The sequence below is a fragment of the Sardina pilchardus genome, chromosome 9, assembly GCF_963854185.1.
Source record: "Sardina pilchardus chromosome 9, fSarPil1.1, whole genome shotgun sequence".
Taxonomy (NCBI): domain Eukaryota; kingdom Metazoa; phylum Chordata; class Actinopteri; order Clupeiformes; family Clupeidae; genus Sardina; species Sardina pilchardus.
The window spans coordinates 26,880,963-26,904,289 of NC_085002.1; the positions used below are offsets into that span (position 1 = coordinate 26,880,963).

The 23,327-nt window shown below is 45.3% G+C and overlaps 1 protein-coding gene across 3 annotated transcripts in view; it reads right to left on the reverse strand.

Annotated features, from left to right (window-relative positions):
* Positions 1-1,398: 1,398 nt before the first annotated feature.
* LOC134091804 (sodium-coupled neutral amino acid transporter 3-like) overlaps positions 1,399-23,327 on the reverse strand; it is a 52,790-nt gene continuing 30,861 nt past the window's right edge. For all 3 annotated transcript variants that reach the window (XM_062544475.1, XM_062544474.1, XM_062544476.1), the window contains 10 exons: positions 21,051-21,132; positions 16,283-16,365; positions 14,038-14,096; positions 13,166-13,333; positions 11,724-11,803; positions 10,817-10,917; positions 9,468-9,592; positions 8,669-8,813; positions 6,967-7,070; positions 1,399-5,238 (listed from right to left, as the gene is read on the reverse strand). In XM_062544475.1, the coding sequence (XP_062400459.1) occupies positions 5,134-5,238; positions 6,967-7,070; positions 8,669-8,813; positions 9,468-9,592; positions 10,817-10,917; positions 11,724-11,803; positions 13,166-13,333; positions 14,038-14,096; positions 16,283-16,365; positions 21,051-21,132 (1,052 nt within the window). In that variant the 3' untranslated portion in view covers positions 1,399-5,133. The remainder of the gene's footprint in view (positions 5,239-6,966; positions 7,071-8,668; positions 8,814-9,467; positions 9,593-10,816; positions 10,918-11,723; positions 11,804-13,165; positions 13,334-14,037; positions 14,097-16,282; positions 16,366-21,050; positions 21,133-23,327) is intronic.

Sequence of the window (23,327 nt, forward strand, 5' to 3'; positions counted from 1 at the left end):
GCTTTGGCTTGTAACCGGAGGGTTGCCATTTCGATCCCCGACCAGTCCACGGCTGAAGTGCCCTTGAGCAAGGCACCTAACCCCTCACTGCTCCCCGAGCGCCGCTGGTTGGGCAGGCAGCTCACTGCTCTGGGTTAGTGTGTGACTCACCTCACTGTGAGTGTGCTGTGTGTGTTCACTAATTTTGTTCAATTGGGTTAAATGCAGAGAAACTATTTTCCCTCACAGGATTAAAAAAGTATATATCTATTCTATTTCTATTCTACAGTTACTATACTCTGCCATAACATGATGTTCCATAAAACAACTAAAATGTTTGTTGATTGTGACATTCTAGTTAACTTGTGTTACTCACTGAAGTGTAGCATAATGCAGTGTTTGTACATAAGTACATTCTGTTGGTGCAAATATGTTTTGGGGTTCAAAACAAACTTTTTGGGGCTTTTTGCCTTTATTACGACAGGACAGTGAAGAGGTTGACAGGAAGCGGGTGGGAGAGAGAGATGGGGTGGGATCGGGATATGACCGCAGGTCAGAATCGAACCTGGGTCCCTGTGGGTAACTTCTTTTTGACGTGGTCATCATTGTCCACTCCAGCCTTTAGCAGAGCATGTGCACTTGTCACCCTGGAGGAGTGATGGACCTGCCGTTGGTGTCGGCGGCCATATTTCACTGTCTGTCCACTGAGGGCTTCATGGACTCGACTGGAACCACGCCACAACTTAATTTCCACACTGGCGAGGGATCATTTGAATATCACACTCCAATCTCTTTGTGGACTGGACAGGTAGGTATAGATTAAGGTGACCAGATGTCCAAGACCAAAACTGGGGGCATAATTCCAAAAATGTGGAAAAAAACGGGGACATTTTCAATTTACGGATCACTCCCATTGGGTTCCTTGGGTCATTTCAGACCTTCCCTGAAAATATAATCGAAATCCATCCATAACTTTTTGAGTTACCGTAATTTCCCGACTATTAGCTGCGGCTTATACATTGATTTTGCAAAATGTCTTCAGCTATGAGGTTAATACACAGGGACAGTTAATATGGTATTAATATGGTTTTGTTTCTTTTATCTTGCATAAAACACTGTCCTGCGGCTTATACACAATGCGGCTTATATGCGGGAAATTACTGTATCTTGCGAACAAACAAGCAGACAGATGAACAAACCCTGATGAAAACATAACCTCCTTGGCAGAGGTAATAATTAGTGTACCTATTGGAACTGGGTGATCTGGAATATCTGCTCACTGTTTCTGCTGTTGCATTTCATACAATGGTTTGACTGGAGTGAATAGTGATGTCAATGTGCAGGTAGTGTGTGTGTGTGTGTGTGTGTGTGTGTGTGTGTGTGTATGTTTTCAGTACTCAGTGGAAATCAGGCATGATATCATAGTTTCTTTCTTTTTTTTATTTCAACATTGTTTACAGTACAATAACTGCCAGCAATGTACTCAATGTTTGGAGACAACAGAAAATAAAGACATAAATTGAAGGCTTTTTAAAAAGCACTTTAAAAATTATTACATTTGTTTCTTTTTAATATCTGACTAAACCTGCTCCTTCTATTTACAATGTACAAACTAGATGTGCATATCGAATATAAAGGGTTTACATTTATATACATTATTTATAAATGCTGCCACGTAAGTCGAAACTCATACAAGTTTGTTATTCACCCATATATTTTATATATATTTTCACTGAATCACAAAGGGTAAAGAGTGAAATTAATAAGACCTGGTTACCAGACACATGAAAGGTTTTTGTTGGAAATTGTCCAGACTTTCAGACGTTTCCTTCCAGCGCTCATTAACAGGAACTGGTGTGCTTCACCTCTTTACATTTCTTTGAAATGTCACGTATAGGCCGATAGCCACCAAATGGCCATCATGACCGTACGCAGACAAATCAACCATGCCTTGTGCTATACACTTTATCACTTGATTCAATTTGTGCCATCTGATACAGTAAGATGAAGTTTAACTGCCACTGCGAGTTTTAAGTGCTAACGTTTTGCTCTTGAAATGTGAACCGATCAACATGCTCAAGTTTTTTTTTTTTTTAAATATATATTATCAGGAATTAGTACTGAGCCTGGTCTGTGACCCTTCTCCCCTCACTGCCAGTCTGTCGAACATGAATGACTCTGACGGGTCTGGTTCATTTCCAACAACAGGATCAAAGCAGAGGGATAAATCCTCAAAAATTCATCACAAATGCAGCAAGAATGACACCATGACACACCGGAGGTGGCAGAAGACCTCACATATAAAACGAGAGAAGGAAATGATAATATTGACCGACATGTCTCTGAATACTGACACATACTGTACGCACACACACCTGGTCAAAGGAATCCATGACCAAGGGGAGAAAGAGGTTTTGTGGTACAAAACCATTTATATATATTTCTTTTATTTGTTGACAAAATAAACATTAAAATATATATCAAAAATATCAGGAACACTATTATTACCAAACTCTGTGCTGTAAGGATATGCATATCCGACATGGAAAAAGACAACGTTGAGTCTTCTCAGATGCTACAGAAGAATACTACTCTGAACCACTCAAGGATGAAGAAGCCTATGCAATGGATGGACTTCATTGATCTTTTAAGCCTCCTTCTTGTCAATATCCTTTGTATGTTCGGAGCGCGCGGGGGGGGGGGGACTGACTGCTCCAGGCCTTGAAACTGATCCGAGATTAATAATGCAATTAAACACATGGTCCATCAATCCATTGGAAATCTCACAAAACCCATCTAAAAAAGTACCACGGTTTAATACACCTACTTTATGTTTATAGTTTTTAGTATAGCGTTTTCTTTTTTCCTCATCTTTTGAATGATATGTACTGATCCTTACAGGACATCCACTGAATGAGTCTTACAGTTTTCCCCATACTTGGAGGACGAGGACGGATATCACATCACAATGTTAACACTATAAATGACAATGGCCGCTTAACATGGGGCAGCACAGACAATTTGGGACGGTAAGCACTGATTATAATTAAAAAATAATAATAAAATAAAAAATATTCTTGTACCATGTTAGACAACAAATTCAACATTTTCTGAGAGCAGTTTCTTGTGCCTTATTAAGAATTTCAATACCACATTTCACTTAAAGATTAGTTGAACGTTACAGCCCATACAGTATGCCGTGTAATTACGCCTACAAAACACATTACGCTATGAGTACTTGTTCACAACATAATTTCACCCAGTCAGTTGATTAATGGCTCTATGTATGTTGTGCTTTAGAATGAAAGTGCTATACAGTAGCTACTATCTGGTCACAGCTACACAGCCATGCATTACAGGCAGTGACCTTTGCTGAATGAGGTCAAACCTAACAAAATTCAATCCAATCTCAAACCTTAATCCCGCAGATTTTTTATTCTGCCACTCGAGTTTGGCCGAGCAGAAAAAGCCCTAATCCCTCCCGATGTGTGGGTGGACCTAAAAAACTAGTGTTGCAAACATACCTGCCAACACACACACACACACACGCACATGCGCACACACACACACACACACACACACACACACACATACACACACACACACACACACACACACGTATGCACATTATGCACACAGATACCACATAGACAGGAAAACACAGCAGCTGCTAAAGTGTTGAGAACAACTCAGCCTCTAGATGAGTTGAATCTCTAATAAGCAAAACTGTTTACATATATCCTCCTTAAACTCTCCTTAAGAAGAGAGGACCCTGTAAATTCATTTATATACTTTATCTATAGACTTTTGTTTATATACTTATACACTTTTTGGTTATCTCTGACTACTTTCTGTGTAATACTCAGAAACAACAAGATAACTCCACCACACAACCACCGCCATGGAAAAAACCCTAAAACCAACTGACCTTTTCACAAAACAAACAGCATCTGTTTACAGTGACATAATGGCGGCCATCGTGAATCAGAGGTTACAAGTGTTTTCAACCCAAACATAGAGATACTGATATACAGGACACAGCTAAAAACACACACGAGATCAGAAGATGTTCTTGAAATAACTAGGAACTTTCCAGAACAGTGTCACTGACCGATATGCTTTCCTGGAAGAGTAGATAAGAATCAAGAAGCTCTGATGCCACTGAGCCAGGATGGTTTTATGAGATATAGACACAGATGTATGTTTTTTTTGTATCAAGTGTAACCCTAAAGTCTGCATACCGTTTGTATGTATGCTGCATACATGTTGACACATCTCACATATTTCATAAATGTATCTAAAACTAGATGTGGCTAACACAGTGGGGTGGACCATGACAACAAAACAAAACTACCAAAAAAAAAAAAAAAGCAAAAGGCTATGTTTCCACGAAAAGAATTAGTCTGCCAGCTAGCTTTCCTGGTCAAGCCCTTCCTTCAGCTATTGCACAGAATATTGCCATTGTGCTAGTGGATAATAATAACTTATTACAGTTGACTGTTGCACCACAGGTACAGGGACTACTATGAGAGCACACCCACGCCACCTCCCATCCTTCGAGGCTTTTCGAGGTTCTCCCAAAGACCGTGGCTCTGCATTTGTGGAGGTGAGAGGTCCTTACAAAGAGACACGCAAAACAAAACAAAACATAACAAAACAAAACACTGAGTGTTCCTACTCAGTTGTGGGAGATGAGAAATGGGACCAGTTTTTTTTAGCAAGTCTGCTTGAGAGGTGAGACACCCTTTGCTTGGAGAGAATGCACCATCTTTTTCTATCCTGGAAAGTTGGGATTGCTTATTTTGGAGCAGGGTAACTTTGGCGGGCACCTTCACAGACACGGAGACAGACACAGACAACGTGGCTCTGAGTGGAAGCCAAGGACACAAGGAACTAACGCTTTGAAAAGACTGCAGTAACTATCCAGGCCTCTGAATGCCCCTGCTGTACACTGGCCTTTTCTCAACTTTCCACAGAGAGAGAGAACGAGAGACAGAGACAGAGACAGAGAGAGATAGAGATAGAGAGAGAAACAGAGAGAGAGAGAGAGAGAGAGAGTGCATTCTCTACAATAATGACCCAAATGATACACAGGAGATAAAAATTAAATTATAAAAACAAAACACCCCACTTATACGTGATGGTGGGAGGGGTTTAGTGACCACTGCTGGCTTTACTGCTCCCTGTTGTCCAATCGATGATGATGAAGCTCAAGCTCATTATCATAAACAGGATTCCGAGGATGGCAAAACAGATGGCCTGCAAAACAGAGAGAAAAAGAGTGAGTGAATAGAAACAGAAGAAAAAGAAGAAAAAAAACATATGAGACAAGCAAAAGAGAGAGACGGAGACAAAGGGAGAGAGTGAAAAGGGAAAAAGGGACACAAAGTAAAAAAAAAAACAGATCACAGACAGTGAGAGAGAACTTGAGAAAGGGAAGCACATACGATCGCGGGAGGAGACATGGGGTCCATTGAGGACCAGAGTGACTCATGGGTCCAAGCTGTCTCTCAGATCCGTCAAAGATCCTTCATTACTGACCAGATAGAGCAACATAATGCATCTCTATGGAAGCAAAATTCGAACAGTTCCTGTCTGCTTAAAGGTGTGTCGCAAAGACGTCATAGTGGGATATCGATCTCTGTCAGATTGGCAAGCAGTTCAGTTCGAATGTAACGGAGGTCTGCTTAAAGGGGGATTTTGCCCCCCTCCCCTTTGCGAAGACAGGACGCGGAAATGATCGAACGTTTGCGCCTCTCGCTCCGCTTTAACCCTCTCTGGATCCGTGCCACATCAGTACAGTATACTGCCCACACGCTCAATCCTGAGGGGTCCTTACTCCACACATGCTGCAGTCCCCACCTCCATTAGCACGACTCTGACGGCACATTCACTCTAACTTACTGAGTCGAGAGCTGCCAATAGACCTTTTTCCACAGCAGCCATTGTGACATGAAACAATCAAGTTCAGCAGAATCAGAACCTCGATTAATGCCCTGTGTAACAGCTACTGTAGGCCTGCCCTCCATTTCATGTCAAAATGGCTGCTGCTGTGAAAAAGGTCTATTGGCAGAAAGGTCCACATCATCAGCTGAGCGGGCGAGGTCATGGCCCACTGGACATGCATTGGATGCATTGAGCCAAGAATAATCAGGCGGAGTGAAGGGGCAGTGAGGGATTTGGTCCCCTCTGACAGGACAATGATCTGGGCCATATTTGATTAATGCATATACCCTGCTTGACATGTTTTGGGGGGGGAATGCTACAGCCATCCCAGCCTTTCGCCCACTAGCAGTACACTGGGGTGACTGGGCGTGCGCGCCAGCCTCGGGGGAATTAGAGGAATGAAATCCACTCTCTCTCTCCCTTGCAAAATTTAAGCCATTACATTTTTATGGCGAGCAAGCAACCCTCGAGCGCAAGTCTATGAGCAACTCTGATGAGACACATAACTCAGAGAAATGGTCAACAGCTACTTTCCAACAGCGAGCGTTTATTTCTCACGGTGCGAGACATTATTAAAACCCAACTGAAATGTGTTTTGCTAATGTTGCCTTTAATGCCGATGCTGTTGCCCCATAACACAACCCACATAGGTCTCCGATGTATCATCAGCTAATAGTTAATGCTGTATGCCCTGATGAAGGCCAATATGGCCACAACGCGTAGGCCCATGTGCTTTCAATCCAGTGTTTGCCATGTATTATTAAAGGCTTTTTTAATATTTCCTAAAAATCTCAGAGTGCCTCTGCAAATCTTTTTTTGCTTTTGGATTCTCACCTTACCCGTAGCAGAAGAGCACCTGAGTACTATTTTACAAACTCCTGAGCGCCCTAAGCCCTTTTGTGCTTTCTCAGGCCATGCTGTAGTTTCTCCTCCAGTGCTGCCCTGCCCCTTGGGGCAGAGCTCACACCTACAGTACAGTACAGTAGGTGACAGGTGCAGGGAAGTGAGTCGGTGAGGGACAAGAGCGGATGAGACACTCACCAGAATCTTGGGGGGAGAGCGCAGAGGTTCGTCCTCTTTGGGCACGATGCGGATGTAGAAGACCGCAGGGAAGATGAAGATTAGACAGGGGGCAGATGTGGCACCTGTGGAGACGGAGAGAGGGAGAGAGGAAGAGAGAGAGAGACGGGGGGAGAGAAAGAGAAAAACAAAAAAAAAACTTGCATCAGGTTCAGTTATGTGAAATATGAGGCTGGGAGAGCCTCTGCTGGTTAGCGAGAGGTAGTGCTGCCCGAGAGGTCCTAGTGCCACCAGGCGAGGTGCCAGAGCATGTCTGATTCTAACCTCAAGCTCAAGAAATCATTTAACAAGCAAAGCCTCCTCTCTTCCTTCCTTCACAATCACCCTGTCCGATTTCACATTCATTATGTGCTTGTAGTATTCATAAAAAGTTAAAACATACCTCAAGGAACATTATTTTGAAAACTATTTTGCGGTACATTGATTCGTAACCAATCATCTCAGAGGACAAGGAGCTCAACCAAAACTTATAGAGCCCCAAAAAGCCCCAAATCATATGACATTTAAATCGCAAAAGTGACATTTCTTAGCTGTCAACGTATTAGCCCTGTGAACTCACTAACAAACTCACTAATGTTCTGAGAGCTACAGTAATGCTACTACAACACACGTGAGAGGACCAAATCATTTCACTGAAGATAGACGTCTGTGTATAGGCCTGCACAAAGGGGTCAATAGATTGAAACACAGACGTGTATTGTGTGTGTGTGTGTGTGTGTGTGTGTGTGTTCCTCTGATATCGCCGCACTGCTCCAGCGCTAAGCTGATTATCTCTTTCTTCTGTTCTGTATTTCAGTGCTTTATTCTATTTCCATGGATTATGAAAAAAAAAAAAGTTATGAGTCCCATAGGTTAACCTGAGGTGACTTTGCAGCATACAAACGAGGTCAGTGTTCTTGTGCTCTAAGGGAAAGGTCAGTCTAAACTGATGGAGGCATGAGGTATAAGCTTTAAAACTGGGACAAATGTCCTACAGTAAAAAAAAAAAAGCCAGACTCGGGTTGCATAACCAAACCGAGGAAAAGTTGCTCTATAGAAAGCATTCCTCAGCCGATTACATAGCTTTTCCACACATTCATTGGAGTAAGTATACCTTTGTAAGCTTAAGGGACTTATTGGATCAAAGTGTTGCTAGTAAGATGAAAGGAAATGTAAGGTATGTGAACTACAGTGGGTGGTTGATGGTGTTATACTGGCTGAAGATATGACACTGAGACCTGTATGACCACACACATACACACACACACATTAAACTGTAACAACACATAGGAATGGGTGGGGTGTGTGTGTGTGTGTGTGTGTGTGTGTGTGTGTGTGATCCTCTGAGCACATGGAGATAGCCACGGATCAGTCTGTGACTTTACCTCCTGAGGTGTGAAATCAAATAGCGGAGCACAAAAGTTATAATAAAATAAAATGAAATGTAATAAAAACTGTAAAACTGCGGTTTGTGCTTCTGTGAGCCTGGCTCTTTGGCCCTGACAGGTCGAGCTGCAGGTTTAGCACCCGCTGAAACCCTGATCTGAGGCTCTCTCCCTTCGCCACAGTTAAAACAAACATTTTCAGTTGTATCCAATTATCACCCTTCCCAGGAACTAAATAAAAAGAGAGATTGTGCTGGTGACGCACTTGGGCTGAATTAGGATAGGGCAGTCCCACTCACCAATGAACCCAAAGATGCCCAGGATGTTGGGGGCAAAGATGACCAGCAGGTTGATGATGGTGAGCAGAACAAAGGCGATGGCAATGTGCCTCGGCCAGAAGAAGGTCTTGTTGGGGAACAGCATCTGCTGGATGGCCCGACGCACCTGTTTGGGAGGGGGGGTCACACAGAGGTCAAATTATCTGACTGACCAATCACCTACATACTCACGCCTGTGTTGCATTTAGAGACTGATCACAGCGGGCTATGCATTAAATCTTAGATGCATCTACACATATCCTTTCTTTAATAACAGCAGGAAAGTGACTATACAACTTGGTCATTCACTAAGACTTCACATCACACTGTCAGGCTTACTGTGCTGTGCATATATGTTGGACACTTTGGAGGAAATGCCAAGATCATCTTAAATTCATAATATAATATAATATAATATAATATATCAACCCAACATTCAACACCAATGAATTAGAAATAGACCAATTACTGTTCAATTTAGAATAACTGCTTAGATTAAATGTGATTGCTTTTAATGGTATTCATCAGTTCAGCTCCAAGCTACCAGAGACTAACTATGAACCATCTCTCTTAGGGTACAGCCATGAGCCAGCTCCCTGGGAGATCAGAGCTCACACTAAAGGCGTGATATGTGTGTGTGTGTGTGTGTGTGTGTGTGTGTGTGTGTGTGTGTGTGTGTGTGTGTGTGTGTGTGTGTGTGTGTGTTTGTGTGCGTGTGTGTTTGTGTGTGTGTGCTTGAGTGTGTGAGTGTGCGATCACACGGCGGGGGTCGATGACTCACCGGGAAGAGCACTATGGGTACGGTGAGTGTGACGGCCGTGAGCACAGCAACACGCACGCACAGGATGAGGGTGTCGTACGGATCAATTCTGCTGTAGGTGTGCAGCAGCTCAGACTCTACTCTCTCTGTTTGAGAGAGAGAGAGAGGGAGAGAGAGAGAGAGGGAGAGAGAGAGAGAGAGAGAGAGAGAGAGAGAAGGAGAGAGAGAGAAGAGGATGAAGAGAGACTCCATTTATATCAGTAATGAGCAAAGAATGAAGACAGTGTTGGACACATACAGGGTGCTGATTGTATTGATTGAGATGAACCATAGATACTGTATCTGCAACCAGCAGATTAAACGCATCACACCAAGAAATAGGGCTTTGCTAAGGAGTCTGTGTCTCTGTGAAATGTCATCTAGATTAGCTGAGTTTCTCGGATTAGATCATTTCTTGATATGTCCTGAACACAGCCCAATTGATGCCCTGAACACAGCCCTATTTGTTGATAAAAAATCAAACGACAAAATAAATCTCTTCAGCATTAACCAAAAAGGATCACATGTATTTTCAGTCTGTGCGGGCTCACTTTGTTCTTAAGGTTTACTAGGCTATGCCACAGAGATTCATGAAGAGTTCTTTACATTGGAGGGGTTACGATAATCCATGCCACTTTAGCACAGCACACAGTCAGGGCCAAATGGGAGAAACGTGTGAGAAATCAGTACCAACATTTGCGATTGGTTCAAGAGGTTCACACTGACCAATCATGCGTCACGATATTGATTTTGCACACAGCCCAGGCTTCAGTAGACATAATGAATGGCCAGTAGAGGGAGCGGTGACACCATTGGGGGATCACTGCAACCCCTTCAACATAAATAAGCAATTCAAAAACAAGCAAACACAAACAACAACAAAGTGTGGGAAACTGGGACAAAGCTTAATATGATTACAGTGCTTTTGTCCAACCACCGGTGACTTCACCGCAAACCCGGACCCAGACAGCCATTCAACACCAAATGAAATTAGAAGATGAAGGCACGTCTGTTCCAGAACATTCCTATGAATATCAACATCACAGCCACCTCCACTTGCTGATAACCATTCCCCGTAAGAGGAGAGGTTTACAAGGGGGTGACCTGCAGTAAACCTCCTCTTTTGTTCTCCTCGCTCAGTTTTGGCAAATGGTTAATGAGTGAGTGCTTTTGGCATGACTGAGGCTAAAGCGAATGTGGCCCTGTGAAAGTACGGGATGATTATAGAGAGGCAAACGACAAAAAGAAGAGAAGAAGACAGAGAGAGAGAGAGAGAGAGAGAGAGACGTCGGAGAGATGGAGAATGGTCATGGCAGGTGGCCAGGCCTCACCATAGAAGGTCAGATATCCAAACAGAGCAGCCAGGAAGTACATGGTGTACATGACTGCGATGGAGATGTTGGACACATGCTGCATCTTTTTCTTGGTGGGGCTGAAATTCAAGAGAATATCGGGATGTGATGAAGAACCTACTGCACCCAGTCCCTGCGCACAACAACAACAACCTCACAACCTCTCTCTCTCTCTCTCTCTCTCTCTCTCTCTCTCTCTCTCTCTCTCTCTCTCTCTCTCTCTCTCTCTCTCTCTCTCTCTCTCTCTCTCTCTCTCTCACTCACACACACACACACACACACACACACACACAAACACCCACACCCACACACACGGACGCACGCACGCACGCGCAAACGCACGCACAAACAAATGCACCCATGCACACACACACACACACACACACACACACACACACACACACACACAACAAGGTACAACACAAACGCACAACACACTAATAAAATGCCAGCTTGAGCCTAAGGACTATTTCTATTTGGCCAGTCAAGTCACATACATCTCTGACACGCAGGCCATTGCTGTTGTTGTTTTTTTTCTTTCCTCTTTTCAGTTTTAATCAGTGCTCAGTGCTGCAGTTGCTATGGCTAATCAGTAGTTCAGCATGCTCATACACAACTGTAGCATCCTTATAGTAAAGTAGGCTATGGTACACAAATGCAGTTCAGCTGGGAAGTCAGAGGGGTCAGAGTGGGGCATGTGACTGTAGTGACCGATGAACAGGAAGATGTGGAGCTGGACCTGCAGCCTCCGAACTGCACCACCCTTCTGCCTGCCTTTTGGCATGAGGAGAGAGAGAGGGGGTGGGGGGGGGGGTTGCAATGCAGCAGGGTGTGCTGGGAAAGGAGGGCGGGGCGGGGGCAAGGAGTGCAGGGAGGGGGCACTTACTTGCGTAGCTCTGTGTAGATGGGCAGGACTTCGGGGTGGCACACGAAGGCGAATGCCAGGATGGGGATTGTGTAGGCTGTCTGTAAAGGAAATAAGAAGGAAAAAAAAACAGAGAGAACATCGAGGTCACCATGGATACAGCGGCACCGAAACGGAGGTCTCTGTACCACCAACTGAAGGCAGTTCCACCCAGGGGCGCTCCACAGAGGGCTAATTGTTGCAGTGATTAAGTTGGCCCTGGAAGCCACCCAGCCGAGGTTTTCATTAGCCATGTGTGGCCCGGCGTTCATGCGCAAGGTGGGGGGAAGGGACGGACGGGGACGAGTCTGGCCTGATTCAGCTAAGAAATGTCTCTCTCTCTCTCTCACACACACTTTTCACTGTGACAGCCGGACAGGCACATATGGGCCCAGTGGAGCCCGGCTGCAGGTGAGAACTGGTCAGTCTGTCTGGCTAACGTGACGTCCGCCCTGACCCGACAGGAAGGACAAGGTGTGTTATTGCAGCGGAAATGTCTGGCGGGCTGCAATGGTTGTCGAGACGAATGATGAATTCCTTAGCGCTGTGGCGGTTGCCATTTCACAACCAAATTTGGCAAGCTGGTCACTGGAGCACAACCAGAGCAAGTGTGATGAAACGCAAAAATGTGTGTGTGTGTGTGTGTGTGTGTGTGTCTGTGTGTGCATCTCTACACTCACATTTCAATGTCTCACTGCAGACTTAGCCAGCCAACAAGTAATGGCTATTGAGCCACAACAACACAATTACAACGTAAATGTCTGCACTGTTATTGTGTCATGGCTCTCAATATCAGTGTCTGTGTACACAAGATATTCAACTAGTTTCAGCTTCCACTTTCAAGGCTGGTAAAGATTGATGACACACAATAAACAGCAAACTGCCGAAACGCATTGTTCACGCAAATAAAATCATATTCTCCAGTGTGCGATGTACAGAACACTCTTTGTTGAGGTTCTACTAAGTTCTAACATAGCATCTGCACCAGCACCTGGAAAAAACAAAGGGCTGTGTACAGGAATTTCCTGACTATTAGCCGCGGCTTATACATTGATTTTGCTCAATTTCAGCTATGAGCTTAATACACGACGTGGACAGTTAATATGGTATCAATATGGTTTTGTTCCTTTTAATTGGCATAAAACACTGTCCTGCGGCTTATACACAATGTGGCTTATATGCGGGAAATTACTGTACAGGGATTTTGCACTTTAAACAGAACCACAGTGTTTGGGAGAGTTCTGATTCTGGTTCTGATTCTGAGAGTTCTTAGAATAATCTTCTCCTGCAGTGCAGTGCTTCTTCCTGTCAGTGAGAGGCCCTGTTTAGCCCCGGTGCTGCAAGCTGGTGTTTTTATCTTGCACCTGCACCACCCTTGGGTGTGGCAGAGTGTTGTTGCACTGGCGCAGGTTGCACGGACGCACCTTTGAGTTGATGTTGAACATTTTAGGCACACATGTCGGGTCGATCACCGACTCGATCACCCCTCGAGGTTCTGCTATTACACTGGCGTTCATCAGGCTGGCCGTGATCGTCCTGTTAAAGGAGAACTCCTCAAAGGGGCAGGGCAACTGGAACTTCTTGTATATGACCTGTGGAAGGAGAGGGAGAGAAACAGAGAGATTAAGAGACAGACAAGGCAAGAGAGAGACCAAGAGTGTGGAGGAGATGGGATTGGATTGGAGTGAGAGTTCACATTAGAAAAAAGAGAGAGAGTAAGAAAGTGGAATATATATATATACAGTATATACATATATATATATAGAGAGAGAGAGAGAGAGAGAGAGGAGAGAGAGAGAGAGCGAGAGAAAGAGAGCAGGGCACTGAAATGGGGATGTGGGGTTGAACTGATGCCTGGAGGTGGGAAGAATTGCATAAACTCTGTCTGAAACGATAGCGCAGCCCGCCAGCCCAGTCAGAGAGCGCTCTGTGCTCGGATTAGTGCTCAGCTCCAAAACTAGGTCACAGAGGTATACCAAACATGAATAGAGCCTACAACTGTTGAGGGGAAACACACACACACACACACACACACACACACACACACACACACACACACACACACACACACACACACACACACACACACACACACACACACACTTACACATATGGACACATATGGACACATATGTACTTTCACTAACCCAGGGTCATATGAGTATTGTCAGGGGAGTTCTATAGACCTGGATGTTGAAGCCATCAGCCAAGTTTATACAATATGGCAAGATTATGGAGGGTATTATAAGTCTTCATGTTGGTTATGAAAGGCTTGAATGTGTGGTTATGAACTCACAGAAATCAGGAAGAACACCATACAGCTGAGGGAGAAGCCACTGGTGTAGCCCAGATACCCTGAAATACACAAACAACACACTGTATGACACAACACCTCTACAACACATATCCATATACAGCATATACACACGCACACACGCACGCATGCACACACACACACACACACACATAGAGCATCATACATTCGTCTACACAGAGGGACAACACTGACCAATTGAGAGGATAATAGGTTAAACAAAAAAAAATATCTTCTTCCTGGTTTGAGAGTCCACTTACCAACTGACCTCCCTAACTATGGAGACAAGCCGGACTCTGCACCGGACCACTACTAAGCATGAAAACCCTGTCAGGAGTAAATGGCATTTAATTTATAGCCCTGGCCAACTAATACACTGGGTACTTAAGCACTGGGGGAACACTGTCATGGAGAAAATGTGCCATCCCACAGTGATGAATGGGCAATCCACAAGCTATCAAAGGAAAATATATTGTCTCTCCGCACCGCCTACCTGCCTCAAATCACACACTGCTGCCTAACTAACACATCAATACTAACATCCAGAGCAGACTTGACAACTGGCCTTTTCCTGAATCTTTTGCACTTACACAACAACAATTGAGCAAATATTCTGTGCAATACAATACAATCCCCGGCAATATTAAAATGAGGGATTTAGCTGAGCTCCTAGTAGAGTAAGAGTGTGTGTGTGTGTGTGTGTGCTTGCATGTACTGAATGCGTGCCGTGCGTGTGTGCCTGCGTGCATGCGTGTATGCCGTATGTGCGCGTGTCTGTGTGTGTGTGGGTGTGTGTGTATGTGTGTGTGTGTGCTTGCATGTGTGCATGCGTGTACAGTATGTGCACCATACCGTGCGTACGTGCGTGCCTGCGTGTGTGCTTGCATGTGTGTGTGTGTGTGTGTGCGTGTGTAATACCGTGCGTGCATGCATGTTTGTGTATGTGTGTGTGTGTGTGTCTGTGTGTGCGTGCGTGTGTGTGTGTGTACGTGTGTGTGTGTGTGTGTGTGTGTGTGTGTGTGTGTGTGTGTGTGTGTGTGTGTGTGTGTGTGTGTGTGTGTGTATGTGTGTATGTGTGTGTGTGTGTGTGTGTGTGTGTGTGTGTGCATGTGTCTGTGTGCGTGTATGTGTGTGTGTGTGGGCGTGCGCGTATATGTGTGTTGAGGCCTTTCAGTGCGACTGTGCAGTAGGGAAGCAGTGAAGTGAAAGCTGGAGCTCATTATCACACAGACTTTGGCAGCGGCGGGCGGACTGGCACCGAGCATGGCGCTGCCGCTCTCTCTCTCTCTCTCATCTTCTCTTCTCTGCTGTCTCTCTTTCTCTTTACCTCCCTCTCTCTCTCTCTCTCTCTCTCTCCCCCTCTTTCTCACCATCTCTCTCTTCCCTTCTCTTCCTCTCTCACCGTTCTCTCATTCAATCTGCCTCTATCTGTCTCTTCCTTCTTTTCCCTGCATTTCTCTTTCCCTCCTTCTTCACCCTGCTCCTCCTCTCTCCCCCCCTCTCTAGTTCAATCCCTCTCTGTCTCTGTCTCTCTCTCTCTCTCTCTCTCTCTCTCTCTTTTTTTTCTTCCTCTCTCTTGTCTGTTGTGTTTGTCGGGGATGACATAACAAACTGGGTTTTCTTACAGCATGTTAGTGTCTCGACTCAAGAGAAACAAAAGCACACAGAGGAGGAACAAGGATTACAGAGAGGATTATGAAGGCAAGAAAAGAATATTAAGAAGACGTGACAGAGAAATGAAACAAGTTCAACTATGGATAGATAGGACGAACACTCTCTTTTGCACGTCACAGTCTAGTCTGAATGACAAGGCAGAATGACACACACACAGCTAATGTTCATGTGTTAAAATGCCTGAGCAGGGGTGGGTGTGATAAACCACTGGGGGAATTTGGCTTTGGATGAGTGAACATTAAAGCATCACTGTGGCTCTCTCGGCCCCTACATGAATCACCATAACTAGCACAAAGATCCCCCTACACACATACACACACACACACACAGACACACACACAGACACACACACACACACACACACACACACACACACACACACACACACACACACACACACACACACACACACAGGCAGCCCACACCATCAGGATGATTCATGCGGGGTGGGAAACACAAGGCTGGAATGTGTCACAGACGAGAAGAAAAGCAAAAAGAGGTGGCGAGGAGAAGAAAATGTTTATTTTAGTGCGGACGCAAAGCGCTCACTCACCGAGCTGCTTCATCAGGGCCAGTGGCAGGATCACGCTTATGGACACGATGATCACCAGGTAGTTCCCATTCAGGTACCACTCGCTGCGTGAGAGAGAGAAAAGGAGAGGAAACAAATAGAGAGAGAAGTTACAAGAAAATTAGAGATTCATTATTTCATGGGAAGCATTAAATCATGAAAGGAAACTAAATTACTTTCAACCTCAACAATAGAAAGGAAATTGCACGACACCACCATCATATAACCAGGCCTATACAGACTGTTTTGCCATCAAGCATCAGCTGATGACGGTATCATGGGAAACCATGTTAGAGTTGTGAAGTGTTCATTTCATCAGCCCTCTTATCTAGTCTGCTTAGCAGGATTCCTGCATCAGTGCCAACAATGGCTGCTCATGTCATCAAAGACCCTGGCAGGAGCTGTGTATTCACCTCTGAGACCACCATTTACACCCCATCACACACCACAGTGGTGACCGCAGAGAGAGAAATAGAGAAAGAGAGAGAGAGAGATAGAAACAGAGAGAGAGAGAAAGAAACATAGAGAGAGAGAGAGAAAGAAAAAGAGAGGAAGACAGAAAACAGGGCTCAGTTCCATCAGAGTGCCTTGCAGAGGCCTCAGACCCATAGTTATCAAAGGCGTCATACGACGCTAGAGCTCAGTATGAGTGAAATATCTCACTGAGGAATAAATACACTATTACATTCAGTTTATTCATCTGTTGTTATACACTACATGGGAAAAATAAGGATGGGGAAATTGTGCATTGTAAGTAATTCAGACACAGAAAATGGCTTGCTGAAATATGTTTAACTTTTTAGGGTTAAAAACGTAACTTGTACTGTATGTCTTGCACTTGTAATGTGCAGCAAGGTAAATGGGGAAATGGCAAGGCAGTCTTTCTCCCTGGAAGTCATGAGAAAAGGGCATAGTCTTTTATCAGCCACACATAGGCCCCCTTGGTGACATGGGAAAGACTTTATCCCTGAACTACAAAGGCTAACATGGAAATATTCTATAATCTAACACAACACAGGCTGGCACTGCCGCCTTTGTGTGCATAATGGATTAACACTATGGGCCCTTTTCTGTCTAAATCTCCCTCTTTCTCTCACGCACTCCCTCTCTCCCTCCTTCGCTCTGGCCCAGTGGGTAGTCCTTCAGTTGCACTCAACAACCTCATAAGCATGCAGGGTGGGCAGGCGAGAAGTGTTTGCTGGCTACAGCCACCGACTTCCTTCAGGGGTGACTTTTCCATTACCCCACCCTTCCCCTGGCCACCCAGACGTCTGCAGAGTGGAATGAGGGCATGTCTATGACCGAGGGAGAGAGGGAGAGAGAGAGAGAGAGAGAGAGAGAGAGAGAGAGAGAGAGAGAGAGAGAGAGAGAGAGAAAGGAGACATGGCCTATCATCATCCTTACATGAAAAAAGGAGAGCTCAACACCCTTGGAAAAACACCAGATCTCTAACACCACAACACTGATAAAGCTTGGAGATCTTCCCATGCACCCCCCCCCCCCCTCCAGTCCTTCTCACTGTCCCTGTCCCTGTTCCAGAAGCTAATACCTAAATAACACAACAGTGACTCATGAATAAATTCAGGTTGATTTATTTGGTAGCCTAGTGAGCAGGCCTGTTGTGCTATAACCGGACTGCAGTCTGAGAGTTTCCCTGAGGCAAACCGGTCTTTGGTATTATTTGCCCTCAATGGTGCCTTCCAGGCAGCGCTTCCTTCAAGGCACTACTCCCCTCTGTTTAGATAGATAGATAGATAGATAGATAGATAGATAGATAGATAGATAGATAGATACTTTATTGATCCCCAAGGGGAAATTCAAGAAAGTTTAGGGGTAGGATGAGGGTTGAGGGGGTTAGGGGGTTAGGGTTAGGAATAGGGTAAAGTGCCTTTTAGGCTGTGCTGCCTTGAAGGTGCCGTTGGGGGCAAAAAACACCACTGAGCGAGGCAAACCCCTCCATAAAGCTGGGCTTGGGTAGCGGTACAGGGCAGGCAGGCTGTGGCTGCTGGACAGCTGGAGAGGATCTGGTGAAGTCTGGACACGTCTTCCAGAGCACGTCCCCTGTCCTGCTGCGCCCTGGACCCAAAGGGACCCAAACATCTGCCAGCGGCTGCCAGCAGCCAATCACAGCCCGTCTCAAAGTCATCGCCCGAGCAACGCACTGCTGACGGCTGCTATGGTGATGAGCCGACTGACCTTCATTTGCAGTAGCGTGAATAACTTTGCGCAGAAAAAAACGTATGAAAGCGCGTATAAAAATGTCACAAAATAAATGTTGATTGTCACAGAAAAAGACATAAAAACCTACATCCACATCCACCCACTTGTGTTCTCAAAAACACAAGCCTGAAGATCAACGAACAACTGTGTATAGCACATACTTCAAACACACACACACGACTCCCTCCAAACATCCTAGAGATGAACAAAAACACGCTGGCCATACAAAATCATAGCTGCTAGAGTGCTGCTGTGCCATAACAGTGACAATGACAGTCTCTCCTCTAAAAAGATGCGTCACAAGACACTACCCAAGGATGCAACAGCAGGACCAGATTGTGTGGATGAATCATCCAACTCACACACAACAAACCCCAGCCAGTGCTTCTCTCTTCACTACCTCCACAGACATGGATGCTTCTGAAAGGTGGAGGAGGACCAGCCTTAGGGAAGGAGCCACAGGGAGATGGAGGGGGATGGGCGGGGGATGGGGGCGGGCAGGTGTGCTATGAGTGGGCTACTAGCATCTGTTGCTAGCGCCGGCAACTGAGGCTCCAGGGCAGGAGTGTGGATTACACACCGCATAGTGCTGCACCTGCTGCTTGGGCTTCACTCTCACACCACTAAACACATAATGGGGGGTAATGGAGGAGACGCACGGGTCATAAGCTGGGGAATGGGGCCGGTGCTGAGTGAGGCTCGTGCGCTGCTCCGTATACAGGGAGTAGAGGGATGAGACAGGAAGCAGAGAGAGATTAAAAAAAAAAATAGAAAAACATTCTATAATTATATGCTGCTGCCTTCTGCTTTTTTTTCACAGGTCATGCAAAACGCCATGTCTGCCTCTATCTATCCGTATCTCTCTATATCTCAGCCTCAGCTCTCACACCACTGCCTCTCAGCCTTTAGATGCTATGTGTGCTGCTGAGTCCAAAAAAGCGTCACAGTTGTGGCAGATCCATTTCTCCGAATGATCTAACAGGCTGGTTCCCACACCCCATATGCCCGTATTTTCTCGTATGCCATTCCCAACTGATTAGGGGTCAGCCTAGGACACAATGACACCAGGGTCCATATACAACACCAAGGGCCCCATGCCAACCGATCCTAGGTCAGCCTCCCAGCAGCAAGGATGCCAGCTGGTTGGTTGGCACATGGAGGGGGGTAGGGGGGGGGGGGGGGGAGGCTTACGGGCAGCACTGGGGCAAAGCCAGTGGGAGGGCCACGGGATGATGCCCTGTTGTCCCACTTGGAAATGTGCTGGGTCATGCGAGGGAGAGAAGAGAGAGAGAGAGAGAAGAGAGAGAGAGATAGAGAGAAGAGAGAGAGAGAGATAGAGTAGGAGATAGAGATAGAGAGAGAGAGAGATAGAGATAGAGAGAGAGAGAGATAGAGAGAGAGAGATAGAGATAGAGAGAGAGAGAGAGAGAGAAGAGAGAAGAGAGAGATAGAGAGAGAGAGAGAGAAGAGAGAAGAGAGGAGAGAGAGAAGAGAGAAGAGAGAAGAGAGGAGAGAGAGAGATATCCAAAGGAATAGATGTTGCCAGGCCGTATTGTATGTCTCTCGTATTGTATGGGGGAAAAAAACAGACTGATACGGAGAGACACAAAGATCTAGACGGACAAGGATACACTTTGCTATCAGGCTGTATAGATCTCAGGGTACAGGCATGTGAGAACCACAAGCAGTCTCCTATTTCCATACAGTGCACACCTTTGGGAGAGCAGACAGATGTCTATTTTTATAAGAGAGGTTAAGAATCTTCATCTCCGTCACTGGGTGTTATCACGCTGTGATTTTCTCTCCGAGCATCTGCAACTCTTTAAGAACACAAGGTGATGTCAGGTGCCGTGACGAGCAACGAGGGGGGGGGGGGGGTTGTGAGACGCTCTAAATTTGGGTTTCTTGGGTTTTTCTGGAGGGAAAAAGAGAGTGGCTGCCAAATAAGTCTGGGGAGCCGCGGCCCAGTTTACTAAATGATCACTCCACAAAAATATCTATTTATTCTGTGTGCTGTAGTTTTTCCGTACAGTCATAAAACTAGGCCTGTATTTCAAATGTGGTTTGGGCCTTCAAGAAGCTTGGCAGAACCAGGCACATATTCCCTTTGTGAATGTAATCCTGTGAAAAAAAAACTGAAGCTGGTGAAACTAGGCCCTTCATTCAACAGTTGACATGAAAGTGTTATGAGGCAACCCTCATGCACAAGTAATTTGCACTACAGTAATTTCCTGTGTATAGGCCGCATTGTGCATCAGCCGCAGAGCAGTGTTTTATGCAAGTTACAGTAAAAAAAACAAAACCATATTAATACCATATTAACCGTCCCCACGTATAAACCTCATAGTTGAAGAAATCTTGCAAAATCAATGTATAAGCCGCGGCTAATAGTCGTGAAATTATAGATGGTGGCTATGCAGCCCACTAGCTAGAGTAGTGTGTTCTCTGTCTCTCAGCGGTCTCGGTGGGTCTAGAACCCGTGTGTGTCCCTAGAACCCGTGTGTGTCCCTCCTCATATCCGTCTACTCACCCTGATGGCTTATCCACGCCGCAGAAGGCTTGGATGACCAGGGGAAGCTCATACTTGATGATGTACAGGTAGCTGGACATGGCTGAGAGAGGAGAGAAGAAGGGAGGGGAGGAGGGGAGGAGGAGAGAGAAGAGGAGAGGAGAAGGGAGAGAGAGGAGAAGAGAGGAGGAGTGGAGAGGAGAGGAGAGGAGAGGAGAGGAGAACAGAGTAGGAGAGGAGAGGAGAAGGGAGTAGGAGAGATGAGAGAAAGGAGAGGAGAGGAGAGAGAGGAGAGGAGAGGAGAGGAGAGAAGAAGGGACAAGGAGAGAGGAGAGAAAGGAGAGGACAGGAGGAAAGAGGAGAGATGGGAGGGGAGGGGAGGAGGAGAGAGGAGAGAGAGGAGGAAGTGTTCCACATTAATATTCTCATCACATGCCGATTCATTCCTCTTCCTCATTCAACATGCAACATACATAAACATATCACTACACATGCAACTGTATACAGAAGCCAATAAAAGTCAAATACAAATCTCTTCATACAGTTTTCACAGTAATCCGGTGCCCTGAATTGGGAGAACACCATTATCCAGGAAGCAAACGTCACCAACACTAATAGCTGCATGAAAATGCTAAAATGAAATGATGCTAAAAATAACCTATTTGTGCGCACACACATATGTCCATTTTATCAGTATGATACTAATCTTTGAGTCATTTCAATATGCCAGTGTGTGTTCATCCAAACAGGAAACAAAGGGAGAGAAATAGGCCGTCCTCCACATAATCTCTTCATGTTGCCTTGGCACTGTGATTCCTCTTTCTTTTAATAACCCAGTAATACAGAGAATCTTACGTAATCTCAGCCTAGATTCTAGTGCGTACAGGAGGACTGATTGAGATTAGGAGAGCCCAGATTCAAAAGACCTGTCAGTGCATTGAACACTACAGACCCACATAGTCTGTTACGCTGCCCCCCTCTCTCTCTCTCTCTCTCTCTCTCTCTCTCTCTCTCTCTCTCTCTTGCTCTCTCTCTCTCTCACCCCACCATCAATCTTCTCGCCATCATGTACAAGTGGGGTGTTTTGTTTTTATAATTTAATTTTGTATCTCCTGTGTATCATCTGGGTCAATATTGTAGAGAATTCTCTCTCTCTCTCTCTCTCTCTCTCACACACACACACACACACACACACACACACACACACACACACACACACACACACACACACACACACACACACACACACACACACACACACACACACACACACACACACACACACACACACACACACACACACACACACAAATAGACAAATATGCATTCACATACATATATTTATGCAAACATGCATGCATACACACATGCTCATAGATCCAGATGCACACCACGTATACAAACACAGATGTATTATTACACACAAGCACGCATAGACACATACAAACACAAATACACACATTTACAAATACAGTAGATGTACACAGATGTGTGTTTGTGTGTGTGTGTGTGTGTGTGTGTGTATGTATGTATGAGTATGTATCTGTGTGCATGTGTGTGAGTGTGTGTGTGCGCAAGTGTGTGCGTGTGTATTGTGTGTGTGTGTGTGTGTGACTATGTATCTGTGTGCATGTGTATGTGTGTGCAAGTGTGGATGTGTGCATGTGTATGTGTAACTATATATACAAAAACACATGGACTCAAACACAAATAAAAACATGTGCAGATGCATACACACACACACACACACACACACACACACACACACACACACACACGCTGCTTACAGTAATGAGCAGCTGGCTTAGCCTGCCTAAACTCTGTACTCCCCCTCCCCTCTGTCACACCTTTCACGCTTTAAATGAAGGAGGAGAGCAGGAGAGAAATAGAAAGAGAGAGACAAAGAGAGAGAGAGAGAGAGATGGAGAGAGAGAGGGGGGGAGGGAGATAGGAAAGGACAGTGACAGATAGAGCTTGAGGGCAGAGAGAGAATAGGAGAGCACAAGAGAGAGAGAGAGAGAGAGATGAGAGAGCAAGAGAGAAACAAAGGTAGAACTGCAGAAGGACAACCAGAGTGAACAGGCTGAGGCGAGAGGATCTTTTGATGAAATGAATCACGGCGAGCAGCATGACCGCAGGCCAACCGAGAGGAGGGTGTGGACGTGTGAAAAAGACCGAGGGAGAGACACACAGAGATGACCAGAAGAAAAGGAGACAGAGATGAAAGGATGGAATGAAAGAGAGAGAGAATATGGATGAACCCGGGGGTGAAATAATATCTTATGCAACACATATCAC